General features: G+C 47.7%; 2 protein-coding genes and 1 non-coding gene across 9 annotated transcripts in view; all 3 read right to left on the bottom strand.

The window, feature by feature from the left end:
- LOC106599067 (dynein axonemal heavy chain 6) overlaps positions 1–12,539 on the bottom strand; it is a 165,886-nt gene extending 153,347 nt beyond the window's left edge. Inside the window, exons 1-7 of the mRNA XM_082973945.1 lie at positions 12,395–12,539; positions 11,757–12,054; positions 11,387–11,581; positions 10,630–10,913; positions 8,804–9,071; positions 7,356–7,490; positions 2,974–3,085 (exon numbers count right to left, since the gene is read on the bottom strand). Coding sequence (XP_082830071.1) covers positions 2,974–3,085; positions 7,356–7,490; positions 8,804–9,071; positions 10,630–10,913; positions 11,387–11,581; positions 11,757–12,017 — 1,255 coding nt within the window. The 5' untranslated portion in view covers positions 12,018–12,054; positions 12,395–12,539. The remainder of the gene's footprint in view (positions 1–2,973; positions 3,086–7,355; positions 7,491–8,803; positions 9,072–10,629; positions 10,914–11,386; positions 11,582–11,756; positions 12,055–12,394) is intronic.
- Positions 11,123–11,242, bottom strand: LOC123739329 (small Cajal body-specific RNA 8). The gene has a single exon (XR_006767669.1).
- A 506-nt stretch (positions 12,540–13,045) lies between the features above and the next one.
- Positions 13,046–26,849, bottom strand: part of LOC123739328 (sodium channel and clathrin linker 1) — a 20,122-nt gene continuing 6,318 nt past the window's right edge. For 6 of the 7 annotated variants that reach the window (XM_082974067.1, XM_082974069.1, XM_082974071.1 and 3 more), the window contains 16 exons: positions 25,553–25,675; positions 25,243–25,308; positions 24,567–24,637; positions 24,241–24,331; positions 24,066–24,157; positions 23,869–23,932; positions 23,658–23,771; positions 23,189–23,287; positions 20,617–20,763; positions 16,651–16,793; positions 16,298–16,490; positions 14,908–15,104; positions 14,679–14,757; positions 14,242–14,337; positions 13,756–13,844; positions 13,046–13,358 (listed from right to left, as the gene is read on the bottom strand). In XM_082974067.1, coding sequence (XP_082830193.1) covers positions 13,794–13,844; positions 14,242–14,337; positions 14,679–14,757; positions 14,908–15,104; positions 16,298–16,490; positions 16,651–16,793; positions 20,617–20,763; positions 23,189–23,287; positions 23,658–23,771; positions 23,869–23,932; positions 24,066–24,157; positions 24,241–24,331; positions 24,567–24,637; positions 25,243–25,308; positions 25,553–25,675 — 1,626 coding nt within the window. In that variant the 3' untranslated portion in view covers positions 13,046–13,358; positions 13,756–13,793. The remainder of the gene's footprint in view (positions 13,359–13,755; positions 13,845–14,241; positions 14,338–14,678; positions 14,758–14,907; positions 15,105–16,297; positions 16,491–16,650; positions 16,794–20,616; positions 20,764–23,188; positions 23,288–23,657; positions 23,772–23,868; positions 23,933–24,065; positions 24,158–24,240; positions 24,332–24,566; positions 24,638–25,242; positions 25,309–25,552; positions 25,676–26,849) is intronic. The other variant, XM_082974073.1, reaches the window with a different exon arrangement.

The raw sequence follows: 26,849 nt of genomic DNA, 5'->3' as shown, positions 1-26,849 counted from the left end.
AGGTGTGTGTGTACCTGTGTTGTAGTTATAGTCAGGTGTGTGTGTACCTGTGTTGTAGTTATAGTCAGGTGTGTGTGTACCTGTGTTGTAGTTATAGTCAGGTGTGTGTGTACCTGTGTTGTAGATATAGTCAGGTGTGTGTGTACCTGTGTTGTAGATATAGTCAGGTGTGTGTGTACCTGTGTTGTAGTTATAGTCAGGTGTGTGTGTACCTGTGTTGTAGTTATAGTCAGGTGTGTGTGTACCTGTGTTGTAGTTATAGTCAGGTGTGTGTGTACCTGTGTTGTAGTTATAGTCAGGTGTGTGTGTACCTGTGTTGTAGTTATAGTCAGGTGTGTGTGTACCTGTGTTGTAGATATAGTCAGGTGTGTGTGTACCTGTGTTGTAGATATAGTCAGGTGTGTGTGTACCTGTGTTGTAGTTATAGTCAGGTGTGTGTGTACCTGTGTTGTAGTTATAGTCAGGTGTGTGTGTACCTGTGTTGTAGATATAGTCAGGTGTGTGTGTACCTGTGTTGTAGATATAGTCAGGTGTGTGTGTACCTGTGCTGTAGTTATAGTCAGGTGTGTGTGTACCTGTGTTGTAGTTATAGTCAGGTGTGTGTGTACCTGTGTTGTAGTTATAGTCAGGTGTGTGTGTACCTGTGTTGTAGTTATAGTCAGGTGTGTGTGTGTACCTGTGTTGTAGATATAGTCAGGTGTGTGTGTACCTGTGTTGTAGTTATAGTCAGGTGTGTGTGTACCTGTGTTGTAGTTATAGTCAGGTGTGTGTGTGTACCTGTGTTGTAGTTATAGTCAGGTGTGTGTGTACCTGTGTTGTAGTTATAGTCAGGTGTGTGTGTACCTGTGTTGTAGTTATAGTCAGGTGTGTGTGTACCTGTGTTGTAGTTATAGTCAGGTGTGTGTGTACCTGTGTTGTAGTTATAGTCAGGTGTGTGTGTGTACCTGTGTTGTAGTTATAGTCAGGTGTGTGTGTACCTGTGCTGTAGATATAGTCAGGTGTGTGTGTACCTGTGTTGTAGTTATAGTCAGATGTGTGTGTACCTGTGTTGTAGTTATAGTCAGGTGTGTGTGTACCTGTGCTGTAGATATAGTCAGGTGTGTGTGTACCTGTGTTGTAGATATAGTCAGGTGTGTGTGTACCTGTGTTGTAGATATAGTCAGGTGTGTGTGTACCTGTGTTGTAGTTATAGTCAGGTGTGTGTGTACCTGTGCTGTAGTTATAGTCAGGTGTGTGTGTACCTGTGTTGTAGATATAGTCAGGTGTGTGTGTACCTGTGTTGTAGATATAGTCAGGTGTGTGTGTGTACCTGTGTTGTAGTTATAGTCAGGTGTGTGTGTACCTGTGTTGTAGTTATAGTCAGGTGTGTGTGTACCTGTGTTGTAGTTATAGTCAGGTGTGTGTGTACCTGTGTTGTAGTTATAGTCAGGTGTGTGTGTACCTGTGTTGTAGTTATAGTCAGGTGTGTGTGTACCTGTGTTGTAGATATAGTCAGGTGTGTGTGTGTACCTGTGTTGTAGATATAGTCAGGTGTGTGTGTACCTGTGTTGTAGTTATAGTCAGATGTGTGTGTACCTGTGTTGTAGTTATAGTCAGGTGTGTGTGTACCTGTGCTGTAGATATAGTCAGGTGTGTGTGTACCTGTGTTGTAGATATAGTCAGGTGTGTGTGTACCTGTGTTGTAGATATAGTCAGGTGTGTGTGTACCTGTGTTGTAGTTATAGTCAGGTGTGTGTGTACCTGTGCTGTAGTTATAGTCAGGTGTGTGTGTACCTGTGTTGTAGATATAGTCAGGTGTGTGTGTACCTGTGTTGTAGATATAGTCAGGTGTGTGTGTACCTGTGTTGTAGTTATAGTCAGGTGTGTGTGTGTACCTGTGCTGTAGTTATAGTCAGGTGTGTGTGTACCTGTGTTGTAGTTATAGTCAGGTGTGTGTGTACCTGTGTTGTAGTTATAGTCAGGTGTGTGTGTGTACCTGTGTTGTAGTTATAGTCAGGTGTGTGTGTACCTGTGTTGTAGATATAGTCAGGTGTGTGTGTGTACCTGTGTTGTAGTTATAGTCAGGTGTGTGTGTACCTGTGTTGTAGATATAGTCAGGTGTGTGTGTGTACCTGTGTTGTAGATATAGTCAGGTGTGTGTGTGTACCTGTGTTGTAGTTATAGTCAGGTGTGTGTGTACCTGTGTTGTAGTTATAGTCAGGTGTGTGTGTACCTGTGTTGTAGATATAGTCAGGTGTGTGTGTACCTGTGTTGTAGTTATAGTCAGGTGTGTGTGTACCTGTGTTGTAGTTATAGTCAGGTGTGTGTGTACCTGTGTTGTAGTTATAGTCAGGTGTGTGTGTACCTGTGTTGTAGATATAGTCAGGTGTGTGTGTACCTGTGCTGTAGATATAGTCAGGTGTGTGTGTACCTGTGTTGTAGATATAGTCAGGTGTGTGTGTACCTGTGCTGTAGTTATAGTCAGGTGTGTGTGTACCTGTGTTGTAGTTATAGTCAGGTGTGTGTGTACCTGTGCTGTAGATATAGTCAGGTGTGTGTGTACCTGTGCTGTAGATATAGTCAGGTGTGTGTGTACCTGTGTTGTAGTTATAGTCAGGTGTGTGTGTACCTGTGTTGTAGTTATAGTCAGGTGTGTGTGTACCTGTGCTGTAGATATAGTCAGGTGTGTGTGTACCTGTGCTGTAGATATAGTCAGGTGTGTGTGTACCTGTGTTGTAGTTATAGTCAGGTGTGTGTGTACCTGTGCTGTAGATATAGTCAGGTGTGTGTGTGTACCTGTGTTGTAGATATAGTCAGGTGTGTGTGTACCTGTGCTGTAGATATAGTCAGGTGTGTGTGTACCTGTGTTGTAGTTATAGTCAGGTGTGTGTGTACCTGTGTTGTAGTTATAGTCAGGTGTGTGTGTACCTGTGTTGTAGTTATAGTCAGGTGTGTGTGTACCTGTGTTGTAGATATAGTCAGGTGTGTGTGTACCTGTGTTGTAGATATAGTCAGGTGTGTATCCTGCCTCCAACATGGCCGTGTGACAGGCGCTCCTGGCCACCTCCTTTACCAGCTCCCTGAACTCTTCCAGACGAGAAGATACCTGCACACACACACACACACACACACACACACACACACACACACACACACACACACACACACACACACACACACACACACACACACACACACACACACACACACACGTTTCCATGTAAAGGGACAGACACACAGGTAACAGTATTGTTTCCATTCCTCTCCTTGCCCCATCCTGGGCTGGAACCAGGCCCCCTCAGAACTGTCACCCACACAGCATCGCTACACAAATGCTGAGGCCCTTGCAGCGTAAGGGAAACGTTTACTTCAAGGTCTCAGCGCGGGTGACGGCACCGATTCAATACGACTAGCATGCACTGCTAACATGCTAGCCATTTCACATCAGATACACATAAGCAATGAAAGGAGAGCTGCACACTGAGCTCAGATGCAATAACCTAACATCCAACGTTTGGACAGACAAGCTGTCTTTATCAGGGTATAATGACAGACACTGCTGGGTGACTAGTTTATAGAGAATACATCATGTAAAGGAACAGACACACAGAGAATATGTCATGTAAAGCAACAGACACACAGAGAATATGTCATGTAAAGGAACAGATACACAGAGAATATGGAATGTAAAGGAACAGATACACAGAGAATATGGAATGTAAAGGAACAGACACACAGAGAATATGTAATGTAAAGCAACAGACACAGAGAGAATATGTAATGTAAAGGAACAGATACACAGAGAATATGTAATGTAAAGGAACAGATACACAGAGAATATGGAATGTAAAGGAACAGATACACAGAGAATATGTAATGTAAAGCAACAGACACAGAGAGAATATGTAATGTAAAGGAACAGATACACAGAGAATATGTAATGTAAAGCAACAGACACAGAGAGAATACATCATGTAAAGGAACAGACACACAGAGAATATGTCATGTAAAGGAACAGATACACAGAGAATATGTCATGTAAAGGAACAGATACACAGAGAATATGGAATGTAAAGGAACAGACACACAGAGAATATGTAATGTAAAGCAACAGACACAGAGAGAATATGTAATGTAAAGGAACAGATACACAGAGAATATGTCATGTAAAGGAACAGATACACAGAGAATATGGAATGTAAAGGAACAGATACACAGAGAATATGTCATGTAAAGGAACAGATACACAGAGAATATGTCATGTAAAGGAACAGATACACAGAGAATATATAATGTAAAGGAACAGATACACAGAGAATATGTCATGTAAAGGAACAGATACACAGAGAATATGTCATGTAAAGGAACAGATACACAGAGAATATGTAATGTAAAGGAACAGATACACAGAGAATATGTCATGTAAAGGAACAGACACACAGAGAATATATAATGTAAAGGAACAGACACACAGAGAATATATAATGTAAAGGAACAGATACACAGAGAATATGTCATGTAAAGGAACAGATACACAGAGAATATGTCATGTAAAGGAACAGATACACAGAGAATATGTCATGTAAAGGAACAGATACACAGAGAATATGTAATGTAAAGGAACAGATACACAGAGAATATGTCATGTAAAGGAACAGACACACAGAGAATATATAATGTAAAGGAACAGATACACAGAGAATATGTCATGTAAAGGAACAGATACACAGAGAATATGTCATGTAAAGGAACAGATACACAGAGAATATGTCATGTAAAGGAACAGATACACAGAGAATATGTAATGTAAAGGAACAGATACACAGAGAATATGTCATGTAAAGGAACAGACACACAGAGAATATGTCATGTAAAGGAACAGATACACAGAGAATATGGAATGTAAAGGAACAGATACACAGAGAATATGTCATGTAAAGGAACAGATACACAGAGAATATGTCATGTAAAGGAACAGACACACTGAGAATATATAATGTAAAGGAACAGATACACAGAGAATATGTCATGTAAAGGAACAGATACACAGAGAATATGTCATGTAAAGGAACAGATACACAGAGAATATGTCATGTAAAGGAACAGATACACAGAGAATATGTAATGTAAAGGAACAGATACACAGAGAATATGTCATGTAAAGGAACAGACACACAGAGAATATATAATGTAAAGGAACAGACACACAGAGAATATATAATGTAAAGGAACAGATACACAGAGAATATGTCATGTAAAGGAACAGATACACAGAGAATATGTCATGTAAAGGAACAGATACACAGAGAATATGTCATGTAAAGGAACAGATACACAGAGAATATGTAATGTAAAGGAACAGATACACAGAGAATATGTCATGTAAAGGAACAGACACACAGAGAATATATAATGTAAAGGAACAGATACACAGAGAATATGTCATTTAAAGGAACAGATACACAGAGAATATGTCATGTAAAGGAACAGATACACAGAGAATATGTCATGTAAAGGAACAGATACACAGAGAATATGTAATGTAAAGGAACAGATACACAGAGAATATGTCATGTAAAGGAACAGATACACAGAGAATATGTCATGTAAAGGAACAGATACACAGAGAATATGTCATGTAAAGGAACAGATACACAGAGAATATGTAATGTAAAGGAACAGATACACAGAGAATATGTCATGTAAAGGAACAGATACACAGAGAATATGGAATGTAAAGGAACAGATACACAGAGAATATGTAATGTAAAGGAACAGACACACAGAGAATATGTCATGTAAAGGAACAGATACACAGAGAATATGTAATGTAAAGGAACAGATACACAGAGAATATGTCATGTAAAGGAACAGATACACAGAGAATATGGAATGTAAAGGGACAGACACGTCATGTAAAGGGACAGACACACAGAGAATATGTCATGTAAAGGGACAGACACACAGAGAGACACACGTCATGTAAAGGGAGAGACACGTCATGTAAAGGGACAGACACGTCATGTAAAGGGACACACACGTCATGTAAAGGGACAGACACGTCATGTAGAGGGACACACACGTCATGTAAAGGGACAGACACGTCATGTAAAGGGACACACACGTCATGTAGAGGGACAGACACGTCATGTAAAGGGACAGACACGTCATGTAAAGGGACAGACACGTCATGTAAAGGGACAGACACGTCATGTACAGGGACAGACACGTCATGTAAAGGGACAGACACGTCATGTAAAGGGACACACACGTCATGTAAAGGGACAGACACGTCATGTAAAGGGACAGACACGTCATGTAGAGGGAGAGACATGTCATGTAAAGGGACAGACACGTCATGTAAAGGGACACACACGTCATGTACAGGGACAGACACGTCATGTAAAGGGACAGACACGTCATGTACAGGGACAGACACGTCATGTAGAGGGACAGACACGTCATGTAGAGGGACAGACACGTCATGTAGAGGGAGAGACACGTCATGTAAAGGGAGAGACACGTCATGTAAAGGGACAGACACGTCATGTAGAGGGAGAGACACGTCATGTAAAGGGACAGACACGTCATGTAGAGGGACAGACACGTCATGTAAAGGGACAGACACGTCATGTAAAGGGACACACACGTCATGTAAAGGGACAGACACGTCTTGTAAAGGGACAGACACGTCATGTAGAGGGACAGACACGTCATGTAGAGGGACAGACACGTCATGTAAAGGGACAGACACGTCATGTAAAGGGACAGACACGTCATGTAAAGGGAGAGACACGTCATGTAGAGGGACAGACACGTCATGTAAAGGGACAGACACGTCATGTAAAGGGACAGACACGTCATGTAGAGGGACAGACACGTCATGTAAAGGGACAGACACGTCATGTAAAGGGACACACACGTCATGTAAAGGGACAGACACGTCTTGTAAAGGGACAGACACGTCATGTAGAGGGACAGACACGTCATGTAGAGGGACAGACACGTCATGTAAAGGGACAGACACGTCATGTAAAGGGACAGACACGTCATGTAAAGGGACAGACACGTCATGTAAAGGGACAGACACGTCATGTAAAGGGACAGACACGTCATGTAGAGGGACAGACACGTCATGTAAAGGGACAGACACGTCATGTAGAGGGAGAGACACGTCATGTAAAGGGACAGACACGTCATGTAGAGGGACAGACACGTCATGTAGAGGGACAGACACGTCATGTAGAGGGACAGACACGTCATGTAGAGGGAGAGACACGTCATGTAGAGGGAGAGACACGTCATGTAAAGGGACAGACACGTCATGTAAAGGGACAGACACGTCATGTACAGGGACAGACACACATACTGCGTACCTCCTCCAGCTGTTTGTACTGAGCCTCCTGGAACTCCTCCAGAGTGTATGTGTGATCTTTCTGGATGCGACAAAGCCCCATGTCACTGATCCTGTAGCACATCTCTCTGATGTCTAGCAACGCCGGGCGCAGAGACTGGAAACAGACACACAGCTGTTACTGGTCCTTCCTATTATCTTAAAGTAACTACCTTGGTTGTGTTCCATTATATGAACATCTCATAGGGAAGATAGGATTGTTTCAATAATCCTAAGTAACATTCAGACAACATGAACCCGCCCAAACACATACTGCAGGTCAATGGTACAGACCATTTTGACTATAAACACATACTGCAGGTCAATGGTACAGACCATTTTCACTATAAACACATACTGCAGGTCAATGGTACAGACCATTTTGACTATAAACACATACTGCAGGTCAATGGTACAGACCATTTTGACTATAAACACATACTGCAGGTCAATGGTACAGACCATTTTGACTATAAACACATACTGCAGGTCAATGGTACAGACCATTTTGACTATAAACACATACTGCAGGTCAATGGTACAGACCATTTTGACTATAAACACATACTGCAGGTCAATGGTACAGACCATTTTCACTATAAACACATACTGCAGGTCAATGGTACAGACCATTTTCACTATAAACACATACTGCAGGTCAATGGTACAGACCATTTTCACTATAAACACATACTGCAGGTCAATGGTACAGACCATTTTCACTATAAACACATACTGCAGGTCAATGGTACAGACCATTTTGACTATAAACACATACTGCAGGTCAATGGTACAGACCATTTTGACTATAAACACATACTGCAGGTCAATGGTACAGACCATTTTCACTATAAACACATACTGCAGGTCAATGGTACAGACCATTTTCACTATAAACACATACTGCAGGTCAATGGTACAGACCATTTTCACTATAAACACATATGTAGAGGTCTTGTCCTGACCAGGAAACACTACTGGACCCAACAATACCACCACCTCATTATCCTGACCAGGAAACACTACTGGACCCAACAATACCACCACCTCATTATCCTGACCAGGAAACACTACTGGACCCAACAATACCACCACCTCATTATCCTGACCAGGAAACACTACTGGACCCAACAATACCACCACCTCATTATCCTGACCAGGAAACACTACTGGACCCAACAACACCACCACCTCATTATCCTGACCAGGAAACACTACTGGACCCAACAATACCACCACCTCATTATCCTGACCAGGAAACACTACTGGACCCAACAACACCACCACCTCATTATCCTGACCAGGAAACACTACTGGACCCAACAACACCACCACCTCATTATCCTGACCAGGAAACACTACTGGACCCAACAATACCACCACCTCATTATCCTGAACAGGAAACACTACTGGACCCAACAATACCACCACCTCATTGACGATGAACAGGCGCTCCTGCAGGGACTTCTTGCACGTGTTGATCTTCTTGGAGCGGACGTTGGTCCGCCACACTCTGAAGGCCTTCCACCTCCTGAAGAGGGCGAAGGCCGGGATGGCCAGGAGGCGGCGGTGGCATCGGTACTCATGCTCCCAGCGCTCTAACGGCAGGAAGTCCATCTCTGTATCAGAGATGCAGGTCACACCCTGCTGGCTGATGGTAGAGTAGTCCTGCTTGTTGATGTTCTCATACGTCACTATCCTGGGGGGAAAAGGTCAAAGGTGAGAGTTCGGGATGGGTAGTGAGAATAAGGTTGTAGGTTTTTATATTTGATAGAGAACTTGGGAGTTCAAATATTTGCATGAGTGTGTGTGAGTGTCTGTTTCGTCTCTCTTTGTGAGTCCCAATAATACCTCCTTTGTTCTGAAGTGAACACTCGTTCACTACTTCCCACAATCTAAAAGCAATAAATTGGTGCTGGTATGGGTTAGAGGCAGTTTCCACCATGTTTCTTATACCAGGCAGTCCTTTCCATTAAAATTAGTGAAGGGAAGTGAGCAAGGATAAATGGAATTAGAGATAATTGGGAAGTAGCATCTCTCTCTTGTTGACGATGATTACTTGAGGTTATAAACATCATATCTGATGTAGGTTATGGTGTGTGTATCTCCCTCTCTTACTTGAGGTTATAAACATCATATCTGATGTAGGTTATGGTGTGTGTTTCTCTCTCTCTTACTTGAGGTTATAAACATCATATCTGATGTAGGTTATGGGGTGTGTGTTTCTGCCTCTCTTACTTGAGGTTATAAACATCATATCTGATGTAGGTTATGGTGTGTGTATCTCCCTCTCTTACTTGAGGTTATAAACATCATATCTGATGTAGGTTATGGTGTGTGTTTCTGCCTCTCTTACTTGAGGTTATAAACATCATATCTGATGTAGGTTATGGTGTGTGTTTCTGCCTCTCTTACTTGAGGTTATAAACATCATATCTGATGTAGGTTATGCTGTGTGTTTCTCCCTCTCTTACTTGAGGTTATAAACATCATATCTGATGTAGGTTATGGTGTGTGTTTCTCCCTCTCTTACTTGAGGTTATAAACATCATATCTGATGTAGGTTATGGTGTGTGTGTCTCCCTCTCTTACTTGAGGTTATAAACATCATATCTGATGTAGGTTATGGTGTGTGTTTCTCCCTCTCTTACTTGAGGTTATAAGCATCATATGTGATGTAGGTTATGGTGTGTGTGTGTTTCTCCCTCTCTTACTTGAGGTTATAAACATCATATCTGATGTAGGTTAGGGTGTGTGTGTTTCTCCCTCTCTTACTTGAGGTTATAAACATCATATCTGATGTAGGTTATGGTGTGTGTTTCTCCCTCTCTTACTTGAGGTTATAAACATCATATCTGATGTAGGTTATGGTGTGTGTGTTTCTCCCTCTCTTACTTGAGGTTATAAACATCATATCTGATGTAGGTTATGGTGTGTGTTTCTCCCTCTCTTACTTGAGGTTATAAACATCATATCTGATGTAGGTTATGGTGTGTGTTTCTCCCTCTCTTACTTGAGGTTATAAACATCATATCTGATGTAGGTTAGGGTGTGTGTTTCTCCCTCTCTTACTTGAGGTTATAAACATCATATCTGATGTAGGTTATGGTGTGTGTTTCTCCCTCTCTTACTTGAGGTTATAAACATCATATCTGATGTAGGTTATGGTGTGTGTGTGTTTCTCCCTCTCTTACTTGAGGTTATAAACATCATATCTGATGTAGGTTATGGTGTGTGTGTGTTTCTCCCTCTCTTACTTGAGGTTATAAGCATCATATTTGATGGAGCTCTTGGGTGCGGTAGAGGTCATGTACAGGAAGCCCAGGTGAGGGTTGTTCCGGATGATTCTGACGATGTCCGGCGGGGAGCGTATTTTGGCACGGATCACATCCTCTGCTGAGTTGAAGATGAGGGGGTGACTGGCTGGGAGCGGGAAGGGGGAGTGGAGGAAGGGTCCGGTGGGGGAGGGCTTTGTGGACTTGGAGGAACGAGGGCGTTTGGGGGGAGAGGGGGAACACAGGGTACTCTGGGTCATCTGAGCCTGGAGGGAGGAAGCAGTGACCGTCAGTTAGGCTATTATTTATTTATTTGACTTTGAAAAGCATCATGAACATCTGAAAGGGGACTTTGTACTACGTCTCTCGACAACAAAAGAGACAGATATTGATTGTGGACTGAATTCTTCTGTGGCTCAAATGAGGTTGATGGAACTACTGGTTAAAACATAACAAGAAAGGCTATGAGTTTAACAGTTGTCTGCCCCGTATTGGTCCACTGTGATACCTCTTAGCTTGCCACGGTCATCAGAGAGCGAGGACGCTATAGGGAGGGCTAGTGACGGACAGAGCACAGCTCAGTACCTGCCTCCCACCGTCTACAATCAATCATTTTATTTCAGAACATGGCTGTATATCACTAGTGAAATCATGGTTAAGATAATCTTGATTCCAAATTAAACCATGTCAAATCTGCATGACATCTATCTGTCCAGCAGAGCCCTTCTCAGTCTTCCACCTGTTTCTCCTTGACGTGGTCAGGCAGCTCAGGGAGGTGGAGGGTGGAGCTCTGTCTGTCAGGGGCCATGTCCATCCACTCTACCCCAGCAAGGGAGGGCGACGGCGGCTTCCAGCCCGACTGGATCAGCCTCTCCCGGTTCTGCCTGTGGATGAACTCTGGCTGCTTGTGGTCCTGGTACTTCTTCAGGACTGGCTAAATGAGAGAAGATGTGTAAATAGAGGTGTTTATGTGCTTATGGGGCAGTTGATGTCTGGGATGGTTGTGAGAACAAAGGCTGATATTTAGAAAACATTACTGTGCGCAAACAGCGTTTACAAGTGGCTGGGTCCCTATATTCCTCTCTTTTTCACACACACACCCCACCCACCAGTATCTCCAGCGGTACGGGTCTCTGCCCTGCCCTCCTGCGTTCCTGGGCCTTGGTGGTGTGTGTGAAGACCAGGGCGTCCGGGTTGCGTTGTGCCTGGCTCGGGGCTACTGAGATCAACCTGGCTCTCAATGCCTCTGGGTCTACATGGCCCAGGGACATGGCGAATGGGAGGGTCATCTGCTGTCGGGCCCCAGTCACCTCCTCTCTCCCTGGGCCAGCCTGGCAGCGAGGGGACCCCTTCTGGGAGAACGAAGACATGGTGGCCTCAGACTGCCTCTCAGGGTCTGAGTGGATACTGTGTGTTGGGGTGAAGAAGGAGAGGGAGGTGGGGGAACGATAAGCTCTCCCTTTCGTTTTGGTCTATCAGCTCAAGTGTCAAAGCAAACTATAGTAGCATGCAAGTCATCTTACACATAACTGACATAACAATTGATTAGCAACTTACCTGGCAACAAGAGATAAACATTGCAATATAACGTTAAATCAAAGAGTTCAAAACAAACATAGCCAACAATATCCGCTAACGCTGAGGGTTATATAAAGTGTTACCACAAACCGTCAGTTTGGTTAACAGAAACAATGTAGCGCTAGCAATTTATAACATATTTCTGAGCAAGTCAAGGTGTATTACTTACATAGCTATCAATGGCACTTTAACATAGACATTAGTAGAGAAACTACAGAATCAAAAACATTAGCTACACTTCTTATCGCTGGTTGTCTTGTCAAAAGTGGAAACACAGTGATCTCGTGAGTTTCCGGTTTCTTAGCAACCAGCACCTCCCAGCACACGGCGCGGACGACCAACAGCTGCACATGCGCGCTTTGCAGTAGAACTCTAATACCATTCACTTCCCAAGGTTTGTATAGCTAGATTCCCAACAGAACGCGGGCTATCATACATCGTTTCTTCTTCATGGTAAAACTCTGGACCTCAAAGATGTGTTGCAGTTGAAACTACAGAGGCATTCCTGTTATCGTCTTGATTCTGCAAAATTGAAACACATACTATCCCAGTCTAACCTGACAGAGCATCCTGGAGAGAGTCACTCAACCACACACAAATTAAACATGACCATAAGAACCAGTGAATTAATTTAGTTAATTTATCCCACCACAGAAAGGTGGATTTAAATACTTCCCAACAATGATCACAGAAAGTGAATTTTAAAATGACAACACCCAAGAAAATGTATTTTAATATTTCCCAAAACAATGACCACAGAAAGTTTGACCACAAAAATATTTCCTAATTTCCCAATAATGACAATAAAACACACCAGAAAGAGAATTTAAATATATTTTAATAACAGACATCACAGTGAATGGTATAAATCCATAACAGACATTGGCATTTCTGTAGAAATGGTTGGCAATGCACACAGTCAGGGATGGAAATTAAGCTAGCCCAATGCTAGTACATTTCAGACTGGCTAGTAGAAATTGTGGCCAACTAGCCACAATTTTATATTTTTAAATATCGTATGGAACAGCGGACAAGTGCCCAAAACCCTTAAGTCCCATCCCTGCACACCGCTATAGAGACTCCAGGTCTGCCATGGACGATGTTTTCCTTCTCTGTGACGTCATTATACTCAGCTGAAAGAGAAAGACAGAAAAATGGGTGTTAGAAACAGTCAAAGCCAATGAGGTCCTCTCAGTATCAGGGCTTCTTCAAAGATGGTGTCCATGTAGAATGCATCATGTAGAACAGACAGGAGACACGTCGTTTCTAGCTCTGCAGCGTTCCAGTACTGCATCTCAATAAGATCCAGGGTCCTATTCACTAGACACCAAACTAAGTAACACTGACTAAAACAGGGAGAGGCTACCTACACATGTCCAATAACTCCCATTTAGTTTCTGTTGCACAACGTTTTTTTAACTGTTTTACTTCAGTGTGCCCAATAAATATGACCCTGTGTGGATATCAGACAACTGAGCTGACATCATCAATGTGCGCCTCTCCCTGGCCCCAGTGTAAGACCCCTAGTACCTGTTGTGATGCTGTAGTTGCCTTCTGTTCTGCCTGAGTCAAACGCCTCTGGAGACGACTGTTCTTCTCTGTGACGTCATTATACTCAGCTGAAAGAGAAAGACAGAAAAATGGGTGTTAGAAACAGTCAAAGCCAATGAGGTCCTCTCAGTATCAGGGCTTCTTCAAAGATGGTGTCCATGTAGAATGCATCATGTAGAACAGACAGGAGACACGTCGTTTCTAGCTCTGCAGCGTTCCAGTACTGCATCTCAATAAGATCCAGGGTCCTATTCACTAGACACCAAACTAAGTAACACTGACTAAAACAGGGAGAGGCTACCTACACATGTCCAATAACTCCCATTTAGTTTCTGTTGCACAACGTTTTTTTAACTGTTTTACTTCAGTGTGCCCAATAAATATGACCCTGTGTGGATATCAGACAACTGAGCTGACATCATCAATGTGCGCCTCTCCCTGGCCCCAGTGTAAGACCCCTAGTACCTGTTGTGATGCTGTAGTTGCCTTCTGTTCTGCCTGAGTCAAACGCCTCTGGAGACGACTGTTCTTCTCCTGATACTCTGCCATCTGCCTCTCGTACTAGACAACAATATGACACATTTCAACCACAACATTAGAGACACTTCATTCCCTACTGGACCCAGCAACAATACAGTGACATCACATTTCCTCATTATATGAATTATGATGCAGGTTGCTATTGGTTACAAGATGTGAGTAGTGTGTTGAATTCACGTAAGTTGAACAATTGTCTGTGTTCCTTTTTTATCTTCTATAAAATGGTATGTATGTATGTATGTATGTATGTATGTATATATATAATATGTATGTATGTATGTATGTATGTATGTATGTATGTATATATGTATGTATGTATGTATGTATGTATGCATGTATGTATGTGTGTGTGTTAGAATCACCTCTACTATGGTCTCGTGGTCAGTCACCAGCTGGATCTCCAGTTCCTGACAACGTTGCTTCTGTCGATTCAGCTCACCCCTGAAACCAACAGACCTTGTTATAGTTGTAAGCGACCAATCATCAAACACATACTGGACACTGGGCTATTACGGTGGGGTGTCAGTAAGAACTTCAAATCACAGTTTACTGGTCAGATACGCCCAGGTGTACCCAGTACATTGAACTAACTTGAGGCTGGTGAGTTTGGTGTGGAAGGTCAGGGTGAGGGTCTTGGCCTCCTCCTTCCAGCGCTGGCTGGTCTTCTGCTGGGCAGAGAGGAGGCGGGTCAGCTCAGCACTGGAGCTCCTACTGCTTTCCTCCAGCTCCCTGACCCGGGCATCCAGACCCTGCTCCTTTAGGGAATACTCCTGCTCCATCTGGGAAACCTGGGGAGAGAAGGGGGGAAGTGAGGGTGGGTGTGTGTTTGTGAGTGTCTCCGACTTGACCTACCCACCAGTTTAACCATCATCTTATTTTCACCTTCCTCTCTACCTGCTAGACCTGTATCCCTCATCTTCCACCTTCCTCTCTACCTGCTAGACCTGTATCCCTCCTCATCTCCCACCTTCCTCTCTACCTGCTAGACCTGTATCCCTCCTCATCTCCCACCTTCCTCTACCTGCTAGACCTGTATCCCTCCTCATCTCCCACCTTCCTCTACCTGCTAGACCTGTATCCCTCCTCATCTCCCACCTTCCTCTACCTGCTAGACCTGTATCCCTCCTCATCTCCCACCTTCCTCTACCTGCTAGACCTGTATCCCTCCTCATCTCCCACCTTCCTCTCTACCTGCTAGACCTGTATCCCTCCTCATCTCCCACCTTCCTCTACCTGCTAGACCTGTATCCCTCCTCATCTCCCACCTTCCTCTACCTGCTAGACCTGTATCCCTCCTCATCTCCCACCTTCCTCTCAACCTGCTAGACCTGTATCCCTCCTCATCTCCCACCTTCCTCTCTACCTGCTAGACCACTATCCCTCATCTCCCACCTTCCTCTACCTGCTAGACCTGTATCCCTCCTCATCTCCCACCTTCCTCTACCTGCTAGACCTGTATCCCTCATCTTCCACCTTCCTCTCTACCTGCTAGACCTGTATCCCTCCTCATCTCCCACCTTCCTCTCTACCTGCTAGACCTGTATCCCTCCTCATCTCCCACCTTGCTCTACCTGCTAGACCTGTATCCCTCCTCATCTCCCACCTTCCTCTACCTGCTAGACCTGTATCCCTCCTCATCTCCCACCTTCCTCTCTACCTGCTAGACCTGTATCCCTCCTCATCTCCCACCTTCCTCAACCTGCTAGACCTGTATCCCTCCTCATCTCCCACTCTCTCTGACCGGTGGTCTGGTTTTCCTTTACCTCTCATTGGCTCACCATCTCTCAAATGTCATATAGCTCTTATCTGTGCTCTACAGACTGGTGCTATCAGATGTTTACCTCAACAGACTGGTCTTACGTGCTGTTTTGCCCATCTTTGTGTGAGCAGCAAAGCCTTGCATAGTTGGTCTCTATCCTGATCCCTCCCGTTCATACTGCATCCAGTCTAGTCTTAAAGGTGTTTAACCAGGTAGTCTCACCTGCTGCTTAGCTCTCCTCTGGGTCATCATGCTAGCCTTGCGTAGCTCCTCCATCTCCCTGCGGAGCTGCATGTTCTCCTGCTGCAGCTGGAGCCGCTCCTCGCTGACCCCGCTGCAGTCCTCCCTGGCAGCAGACAGAGACCCCTGCAGCCGCCGCACCTCCTCCTGGCACCGGGACAACTCCTCACTGTAGCTGCGGGGGGAAAGGGGAGGGAGAGGGGGCATTTAGATTACAAAGTACTGTATACACTCGGGTCCAGACAGATGAAACAGGCAGCCTAAAAAAGCACACTTAATAGCTAAACACAGATCTCAGATCAGCAGCTCAGACTAAGCACACAGAAATGTCTCACTCCATCTCCATTTTCTTCATCTTGTTCTGTGTGCTCTGCAGGGTGATGTTCATGTCATCCTTCAGTCTCTCAGCATTCAGAGACCTCTGGTGGAGGGCCTCCATCTTCCTGTACTCTGGCTCTCCTCTACCCTCCTTATATACCTGGAGTACAGATGACATAGGAACAGGTTATAATGCATTATAATGCTTCATACCCTCCATTCCCTATTAAGTTCTTTCACCACCTGTAGGAATGTACGATCCAGTTTGGTAAGACTAAAACAATAGTATGACTTCTTCCCCAATCACCTCACTTCCTCCAGGTCCTCCTCCACCCCCCCCCCCCCCCCCCCACCTCCACCAGGTCCTCCTCCTCCACTCCCCCCCTCACCTCCTCCAGCTCCTCCTCCACTCCCCCCTCACCTCCTCCAGGTCCTCCTCCTCCACCTTCTCCACTCCCCCCCTCACCTCCTCCACTCCCCCCCTCACCTTCTCCAGGTCCTCCTCCTCCACTCCCCCCCCCTCACCTTCCCCAGGTCCTCCTCCACTCCCCCCCTCACCTTCTCCAGGTCCTCCTCCACTCCCCCCCCCTCACCTTCTCCAGGTCCTCCTCCACTCCCCCCCCCCTCACCTTCTCCAGGTCCTCCTCCACTCCCCCCCCCTCACCTTCTCCAGGTCCTCCTCCACTCCCCCCCCCTCACCTTCTCCAGGTCCTCCTCCACTTCCCCCCCTCACCTTCTCCAGGTCCTCCTCCACTCCCCCCCCCTCACCTTCTCCAGGTCCTCCTCCTCCACTCCCCCCCTCACCTTCTCCAGGTCCTCCTCCTCCACTCCCCCCCCCACCTTCTCCAGGTCCTCCTCCTCCACTCCCCCCCTCACCTTCTCCAGGTCCTCCTCCACTCCCCCCCCTCACCTTCTCCATGTCCTCCTCCACTCCCCCCCTCACCTTCTCCAGGTCCTCCTCCACTCCCCCCCCCCTCACCTTCTCCAGTTCCTCCTCCACTCCCCCCCCCCCTTCACCTTCTCCAGTTCCTCCTCCACTCCCCCCCTCACCTTCTCCAGTTCCTCCTCCACTCCCCCCCTCACCTTCTCCAGTTCCTCCTCCACTCCCCCCCTCACCTTCTCCAGTTCCTCCTCCACTCCCCCCCTCACCTTCTCCAGTTCCTCCTCCACTCCCCCCCCCCTCACCTTCTCCAGTTCCTCCTCCACTCCCCCCCCCCTCACCTTCTCCAGGTCCTCCTCCAGGTCCTCCTCCTCCACTCCCCCCCTCACCTTCTCCAGTTCCTCCTCCACTCCCCCCCTCACCTTCTCCAGTTCCTCCTCCACTCCCCCCCTCACCTTCTCCAGTTCCTCCTCCATTTCCCCCCCCCCCTCACCTTCTCCAGTTCCTCCTCCACTCCCCCCCTCACCTTCTCCAGGTCATCCTCCACTCCCCCCCCCCCCCCCCCCCCTCACATTCTCCAGGTCCTCCTCCACTTCCCCCCCCCCTCACCTTCTCCAGGTCCTCCTCCACTCCCCCCCCCTTCACCTTCTCCAGTTCCTCCTCCACTCCCCCCCCCCTTCACCTTCTCCAGTTCCTCCTCCACTCCCCCCCTCACCTTCTCCAGGTCCTCCTCCACTCCCGCCCCTCACCTTCTCCAGGTCCTCCTCCACTCCCCCCCCCTCACCTTCTCCAGGTCCTCCTCCACTCCCCCCCCCCTCACCTTCTCCAGGTCCTCCTCCACTCCCCCCCCTCACCTTCTCCAGGTCCTCCTCCAGGTCCTCCTCCTCCACTCCCCCTCCTCACCTTCTCCAGGTCCTCCTCCTCCACTCCCCCCCTTCACCTTCTCCAGGTCCTCCTCCACTCCCCCCCTCACCTTCTCCAGTTCCTCCTCCACTCCCCCCCTCACCTTCTCCAGTTCCTCCTCCATTTCCCCCCCCCCCCTCACCTTCTCCAGGTCCTCCTCCACTCCCCCCCCCCCCCCTCACATTCTCCAGGTCCTCCTCCACTTCCCCCCCCCCCCCCTCACCTTCTCCAGGTCCCCCTCCACTTCCCCCCCCCCTCACCTTCTCCAGGTCCTCCTCCACTTCCCCCCCTCACCTTCTCCAGGTCCTCCTCCACTCCCCCCCCCCCCCCCTCACCTTCTCCAGGTCCCTCCTCCACTCCCCCCCCCCCTCCTCACCTTCTCCAGGTCCTCCTCCAGGTCCTCCTCCTCCACTCCCCCCCCCCTTCACCTTCTCCAGTTCCTCCTCCACTCCCCCCCTCACCTTCTCCAGTTCCTCCTCCACTCCCCCCCTCACCTTCTCCAGGTCCTCCTCCACTCCCCCCCCCCCTTCACCTTCTCCAGTTCCTCCTCCACTCCCCCCCTCACCTTCTCCAGTTCCTCCTCCACTCCCCCCCTCACCTTCTCCAGTTCCTCCTCCACTCCCCCCCTCACCTTCTCCAGTTCCTCCTCCACTCCCCCCCTCACCTTCTCCAGTTCCTCCTCCACTCCCCCCCCCCTCACCTTCTCCAGTTCCTCCTCCACTCCCCCCCCTCACCTTCTCCAGTTCCTCCTCCACTCCCCCCCTCACCTTCTCCAGTTCCTCCTCCACTCCCCCCCTCACCTTCTCCAGTTCCTCCTCCATTTCCCCCCCCCTCACCTTCTCCAGGTCCTCCTCCACTCCCCCCCCCCCCCCCCTCACATTCTCCAGGTCCTCCTCCACTTCCCCCCCCCTCACCTTCTCCAGGTCCTCCTCCACTCCCCCCCCCCTTCACCTTCTCCAGTTCCTCCTCCACTCCCCCCCTCACCTTCTCCAGTTCCTCCTCCACTCCCCCCATCACCTTCTCCAGTTCCTCCTCCACTCCCGCCCCTCACCTTCTCCAGGTCCTCCTCCACTCCCCCCCCTCACCTTCTCCAGGTCCTCCTCCAGGTCCTCCTCCTCCACTCCCCTCCTCACCTTCTCCAGGTCCTCCTCCTCCACTCCCCCCCTTCACCTTCTCCAGGTCCTCCTCCACTCCCCCCCTCACCTTCTCCAGTTCCTCCTCCACTCCCCCCCTCACCTTCTCCAGTTCCTCCTCCATTTCCCCCCCCCTCACCTTCTCCAGGTCCTTCTCCACCCCCCCCCCCCCCCCCCCTCACCTTCTCCAGGTCCTCCTCCACTCCCCCCCCCCCCCCCTCACCTTCTCCAGTTCCTCCTCCACTCCCCCCCTCACCTTCTCCAGTTCCTCCCCCCCACCTTCTCCAGTTCCTCCTCCCCCCCTCACCTTCTCCAGGTCCTCCTCCACGTCCTCCTCCACTCCCCCCCTCACCTCCTCCACTCCCCCCACCTTCTCCAGTTCCTCCCCCCCACCTTCTCCAGTTCCTCCTCCCCCCCTCACCTTCTCCACGTCCTCCTCCACTCCCCCCCTCACCTCCTCCACTCCCCCCCACCTTCTCCAGTTCCTCCCCCCCACCTTCTCCAGTTCCTCCTCCCCCCCCTCACCTTCTCCAGTTCCTCCTCCACTCCCCCCCCCCCCTCACCTTCTCCAGGTCCTCCTCCACGTCCTCCTCCACTCCCCCCCTCACCTCCTCCACTCCCCCCCACCTTCTCCAGTTCCTCCCCCCCCACCTTCTCCAGTTCCTCCTCCCCCCCTCACCTTCTCCAGTTCCTCCTCCCCCCCTCACCTTCTCCAGTTCCTCCTCCACTCCCCCCCCCCTCACCTTCTCCAGTTCCTCCTCCACTCCCCCCCCCCTCACCTTCTCCAGTTCCTCCTCCACTCCCCCCCCCTCACCTTCTCCAGTTCCTCCTCCACTCCCCCCCTCACCTTCTCCAGTTCCTCCTCCACTGCCCCCCTCACCTTCTCCAGTTCCTCCTCCACTGCCCCCCTCACCTTCTCCAGTTCCTCCTCCACTGCCCTCCTCACCTTCTCCAGTTCCTCCTCCACTGCCCTCCTCACCTTCTCCAGTTCCTCCTCCACTGCCCTCCTCACCTTCTCCAGTTCCTCCTCCACTCCCCCTCCTCACCTCCTCCACTGCCCTCCTCACCTTCTCCAGTTCCTCCTCCACTGCCCTCATCTCTCTCAGGGACCTCTCCATCTGAGACTCTTTATCTGCACACTCCAGTTGTAGAGCTGACAACTCCTCAGCCATCCGATGGATCTGTGAGTTGCACTGTTTACGCACATTCTCCACCTGAAAGAAACACAATCCAGAACTAGTCAATAACACCTGAAGGAACAACAGATTGAGCAGGTAGCATGTGGGATGTATACTGTCACTACACAAAACAATTATATTCTGTAAGTCACGCTTTTCAAAGGGAAATGCAGAGAGATGCACCCCTTGTTTCACCACATTGAAATGCACACTGCAGCTTGTGAGTCTATGCTATTTCAGTGTCCAGACACGTCTAGATTTAGACCTGTGTCTGACAGCCTGGTGAAGGCTAACATTAACAGGCTTGGGGAGTTAGATCTTAAATCAAGAGCCTTTAATAGAATGGTAATCACAGTCCCTCCCTGGTTAAGAGCCAGGCAGAGAAGTTAGGTCAGTGAGTTTCTCAAGGAAAAAAACTATACGGACACTGCTGAGCTGCAAACAGATCATTTCAGAATTGGTTAAAATTAGGTTAGGGTTAAGGGTTTGGTTATGGCTAGAGTAAGGGCCAGTTTTCGATTTAGATTAGTCATTTTATAGGTCAGCAGTGTCCTTATGGTCTTCCCCGTTCCTCTACCGAGAACACAGCATCAAGAGACAACGTGGTCAGGAGGAAGCAGCTCCGTTCCTCTACCGAGAACACAGCATCAAGAGACAACGTGGTCAGGAGGAAGCAGCTCCGTTCCTCTACCGAGAACACAACATCAAGAGACAACGTGGTCAGGAGGAAGCAGCTCCGTTCCTCTACCGAGAACACAGCATCAAGAGACAACGTGGTCAGGAGGAAGCAGCTCCGTTCCTCTACAGAGAACACAACATCAAGAGACAACGTGGTCAGGAGGAAGCAGCTCTGTTCCTCTACCGAGAACACAGCATCAAGAGACAACGTGGTCAGGAGGAAGCTGCCTAACAGGTTAAGGTAGTAGTGTACTGGTGATGTATTGGAGATAATGAAACACTATGGTTAGAGAGGGTGGCTCAGGACGCCAGGACTAGGGTTAGAGAGGGATGCTCAGGACGCCGGGACTAGGGTTAGGGTACAGTTGGAGGTGAGGACTAGGGTTAGGGTACAGTTGGAAGTGAGGACTAGGGTTAGGGTACAGTTGGAAGTGAGGGTTAGGGTACAGTTGGAAGTGAGGGTTAGGGTACATATGGAAGTGAGGACTAGGGTACAGTTGGAGGTGAGGACTAGGGTTAGGGTACAGTTGGAGGTGAGGACTAGGGTTAGGGTACAGTTGGAAGTGAGGACTAGGGTTAGGGTACAGTTGGAAGTGAGGACTAGGGTTAGGGTACAGTTGGAAGTGAGGACTAGGGTTAGGGTACATATGGAAGTGAGGACTAGGGTACAGCTGGAGGTGAGGACTAGGGTTAGGGTACAGTTGGAAGTGAGGACTAGGGTACAGCTGGAGGTGAGGACTAGAGTTAGGGTACATATGGAAGTGAGGACTAGGGTACAGCTGGAGGTGAGGACTAGGGTTAGGGTACAGTTGGAAGTGAGGACTAGGGTTAGGGTACAGTTGGAAGTGAGGACTAGGGTACAGCTGGAGGTGAGGACTAGAGTTAGGGTACATATGGAAGTGAGGACTAGGGTTAGGGTACAGTTGGAAGTGAGGACTAGGGTACAGTTGGAAGTGAGGACTAGGGTACAGTTGGAAGTGAGGACTAGGGTACAGTTGGAAGTGAGGACTAGGGTACAGTTGGAAGTGAGGACTAGGGTACAGTTGGAAGTGAGGACTAGGGTACAGTTGGAAGTGAGGACTAGGGTACAGTTGGAAGTGAGGACTAGGGTACAGTTGGAAGTGAGGACTAGGGTACAGCTGGAAGTGAGGACTAGGGTACAGCTGGAAGTGAGGACTAGGGTACAGCTGGAAGTGAGGACTAGGGTACAGCTGGAAGTGAGGACTAGTGTACAGCTGGAAGTGAGGACTAGTGTACAGCTGGAGGTGAGGACTAGGGTTAGGGTACAGTTGGAGGTGAGGACTAGGGTACATATGGAGGTGAGGATTAGGGTTAGGGTACATATGGAGGTGAGGACTAGGGTTAGGGTACATATGGAGGTGAGGACTAGGGTTAGGGTACATATGGAGGTAATGACTAGGGTTAGGGTACATATGGAGGTGAGGACTAGGGTTAGGGTACATATGGAGTTGAGAACTAGGGTTAGGGTACAGTTGCAGGTGAGAACTAGGGTTAGGGTACAGTTGCAGGTGAGAACTAGGGTTAGGGTACAGTTGCAGGTGAGAACTAGGGTTAGGGTACAGTTGGAAGTGAGGACTATGGTTAGGGTACATATGGAGATGAGGACTAGGGTTAGGGTACATATGGAGGTGAGGACTAGGGTTAGGGTACATATGGAGGTGAGGACTAGAGTTAGGGTACAGTTGCAGGTGAGGACTAGGGTTAGGGTACAGTTGCAGGTGAGGACTAGGGTTAGCATTTTGAAAAAGGAGTTGAGACTCACCTCTTTCCTGGTGCGTATGGCAGCATCCTGGATCAGTTGTCTGATGGCTTCATTCATCTTGTCCAGCTCCTCAGATTTCTGTTTCTCTCTCAACAGGGCCTGATAGGGAGATACATAACACCATCATCACCAGAGTTATGCTGAATGACAGACAGTCTCTGACAGGACAGAGATGCATTCCATCATCATCACCAGAGTTATGCTAAATGACAGACAGTCTCTGACCAGACAGAGATACATACCATCACCAGAGTTATGCTGAATGACAGACAGTCTCTGACAGGACAGAGATGCATACCATCATCATCACCAGAGTTATGCTAAATGACAGACAGTCTCTGACCAGACAAAGAGGGGAGTGAAGTGTGTGAAGGAAGGGGTAGAGAGGGGGTTGTCTGACCTGGTGAGACAGAGAGAGGTTAGATTGTGTCCAGAGAAGCAGACCGTAGCAGTAGAAGACTGTATGTACCTGGTCCTTCTGTAGAGAGGCCTCCTCAGCCAGCTGGATGGAGTCTCTGACCTTGGAGAAGGCCTCGTAGCGCTCCTCCTCCAGAGAGGCACAGCGCACCTGCAACTCCCCCACCTGACGGGTACACCTCGTTATTCACCGCGCTATTTAGCTACATGACCTTGTAGATACTTGTTAAAATATGGATGCCAAAAACTAAAGTGTTGCCCACCTGCCTCTCCCACACCACCTGCTCCCTGCGTACACTCTCTGCCTCCTGACTAGCTGCCTTCAACCTGCAGGAGACAGATGGGGACAGAAAGAGTTTATCAAAAGGAAAAAGTAGAAGGAATTGAAGCGAGATGCACTCAGCCTCCTGTGGAAGAGTCCGGAAGAGGAACTGAAGTGAGGATTACAGGTGTGTTTCACCTGGCCTCCAGCTGACTGAGGGCTGACTGGAGATGGTGGAGTCTTCGATCTGAGGCCTCCTCCCTACCATGAGCCTCTGCTGCATCGTCCTCCTACACACACAATAAAGGGACTGAGGTTATATTCTGCTATGGTAAACTACGGTCGAGAACTATAAGCCCTATTGTTTCCCTACCCGTCTCTGTATCTGGTCCTGGATGTTCTGCATCAGCTTGGTCATCTCCTCCACCTTGGCTGTGGCCATCCTCAGATCTGCTTTGGCCGATCTGCAGCAGGAGTGGAAAGAGAGAAACAAATAAACCCTGCTCTCTGCAGGAGCACTGCCTGAGCTGTGCAGCAGCTGAAGAGCTACATTCCTGAGAGCCATTTTGGATCTCAATGTAGGAGGCCATTTTGGATCTGCAGTAGTTTGTACTGGAGACGAATGGCGGCCATTCTGGATCTGCAGTAATCTGTAGTGGGGACGATTGGCAGCCATTTTGAAACTGTAGTAGTGTGTACCTGAGCTGGTTGCGTAGCTCCTCCATCTCAGTGCTCTGTTCTGTCAGCGTCTTCAGGAACTGCTGGTTGGTCTGAGTGTGGCACGAGAGACACGCGCGCCGGTGAGGCATGATGGCTTCAGTACACACACACACACAGAACTTCTCACAAACACCACATCTCACACACAACTCCTCAGTCCTCACACTACAATACAGAAGCACTAACTGGTAGACAGAAACAGAGGAAAGCCCTTGCCTCACTCCTCATTAAAAATGTATAAGATGGATACATTACTCTCCAGAAGCAGAAGGCAAGTGTGTGTGTGAGGTAAACCTGTACTGTCATATTAGTTTACAGGCAAGTCTCTGTCGTAACAGTCGATCTAGAAAAGCCAGTTAGCGGGCAAGTGAGTAAGGAAGTCAGAATGATAGTGTGTAACAAGCACGGGACAAAGCTGGGAGAGCAAATGGATTAGGCTCCTTCCTGTCTGCAAGCATTAAGCCCCACTGACTGACTGACTGACTGACTGACTGACTGACTGACTGACTGGTCTAGTCAGTGTTTGGTGTGTTCTCGTCATGTGTAAATCAGATTCATTATTTACCAATGACCCAATATTCTGCATTCTATATCGGAAACACTATTATAACGTTACACACACATATATGTGACCTAATGATTGGCTGCAACTTACAGATTCCAGTTTCTGATTGGTGACTTGGAGTTTCTGGATGTGCTGCTGGAATTGGATCAGTTGATCCTATGACAAAAATAATAAAGGGGCGGGGTTAATGACAACTACCCTCAAAATGCTTCCTCTTAGCCAACGACATTGAATTAATCTGAACCACAGACACAACGTAAAACTCTAAGCATGTACTAACTTCTAGCATTACATAGGTTTAGAACCGGCAATGATCAGCTACACTCATTGATCTCAATGGGAGAGGGATGAAATCCATAACATCGCTGCCCTCTGGGGGCCAAACTGGGAGAAGGTCTACCTTGAGGCGCTGTTGCTCGGCAACATGGAGCTGTCCGTCAGAAGTGGTTATCTGGTAGAGCTGCTGTAAACGGTCCAGCTCCTGGGCTGAGGCCTGCCACAGCTCCATGGCCTGGTCTCGCTCCTACACACACACACTTCAATATATACACACTTCAATATATACACACTTCAATATATACACACTTCAATATATACACGCTACATTTTAGTCACTCAGCATATGGTCTCATCCAGAGTAGAGGTCGACCGATTAATCGGAATGGCCGAGTAATTAGGGCCGATTTCAAGTTTTCATAACAATCGGTAATCGTTTTTTTTTTTTTTTTTTACACCTTTATTTAACTAGGCAAGTCAGTTAAGAACACATTCTTATTTTCAATGACGGCCTAGGAACGGTGGGTTACATGCCTTGTTCAGGGGCAGAATGACAGATATTTACCTTGTCAGCTCGGGGATTCAATCTTGCAACCTTACGCTTAACTAGTCCAACGCTCTAACCACCTGCTTTACATTGCACTCCACGAGGAGCCTGCCTGTTACGCGAATGCAGTAAGAAGCCAAGGTAAGTTACCAGCTAGCATTAAACTTATCTTATAAAAAACAATCAATCAATATCACTAGTTAACTACACATGGTTGATGATATTACTAGTTTATCTAGCCTGTCCTGCGTTGCATATAATCGATGCGGTGCGCATTCGAGAAAAAGGACTGTCGTTGCTCCAATGTGTACCTAACCATAAACATCAATGTCTTTCTTAAAATCAATACACAAGTATATATTTTTAAACCTGCATATTTAGTTAATATTGCCTGCTAACATGAATTTCTTTGAACTAGGGAAAATGTGTCACCTCTTGCAACAGAGTCAGGGTATATGCAGTGTGAAGACTATTTCTTCCTAATAAAGACAGCCAACTTCGGCAAACGGGGGATGATTTAACAAAAGCGCATTTGCGAAAAAAGCATAATCGTTGCACGACTGAACCTAACCATAAATATCAATGCCTTTCTTAAAATCAATACACAGAAGAATATATTTTTAAACCGGCATATTTAGCTAAAAGAAATCCAGGTTAGCAGGCAATATTAACCAGGTGAAATTGTGTCACTTCTCTTGCGTTCATTGCACGCAGAGTCAGGGTATATGCAACAGTTTGGGCCGCCTGGCTCGTTGCGAACTAATTTGCCAGAATTTTACGTAATTATGACATAACATTGAAGGTTGTGCAATGTAACAGGAATAGTTAGACTTAGGGATGCCACCCGTTTGATAAAATATGGAACGGTTCCGTA

This window comes from Salmo salar, chromosome 04, assembly GCF_965601325.2.
Source record: "Salmo salar chromosome 04, fSalSal1, whole genome shotgun sequence".
Lineage (NCBI taxonomy): Eukaryota > Metazoa > Chordata > Actinopteri > Salmoniformes > Salmonidae > Salmo > Salmo salar.
The sequence above is the reverse complement of the archived record's forward strand: the minus strand, read 5'-3'. Positions and strand labels throughout refer to the sequence as shown.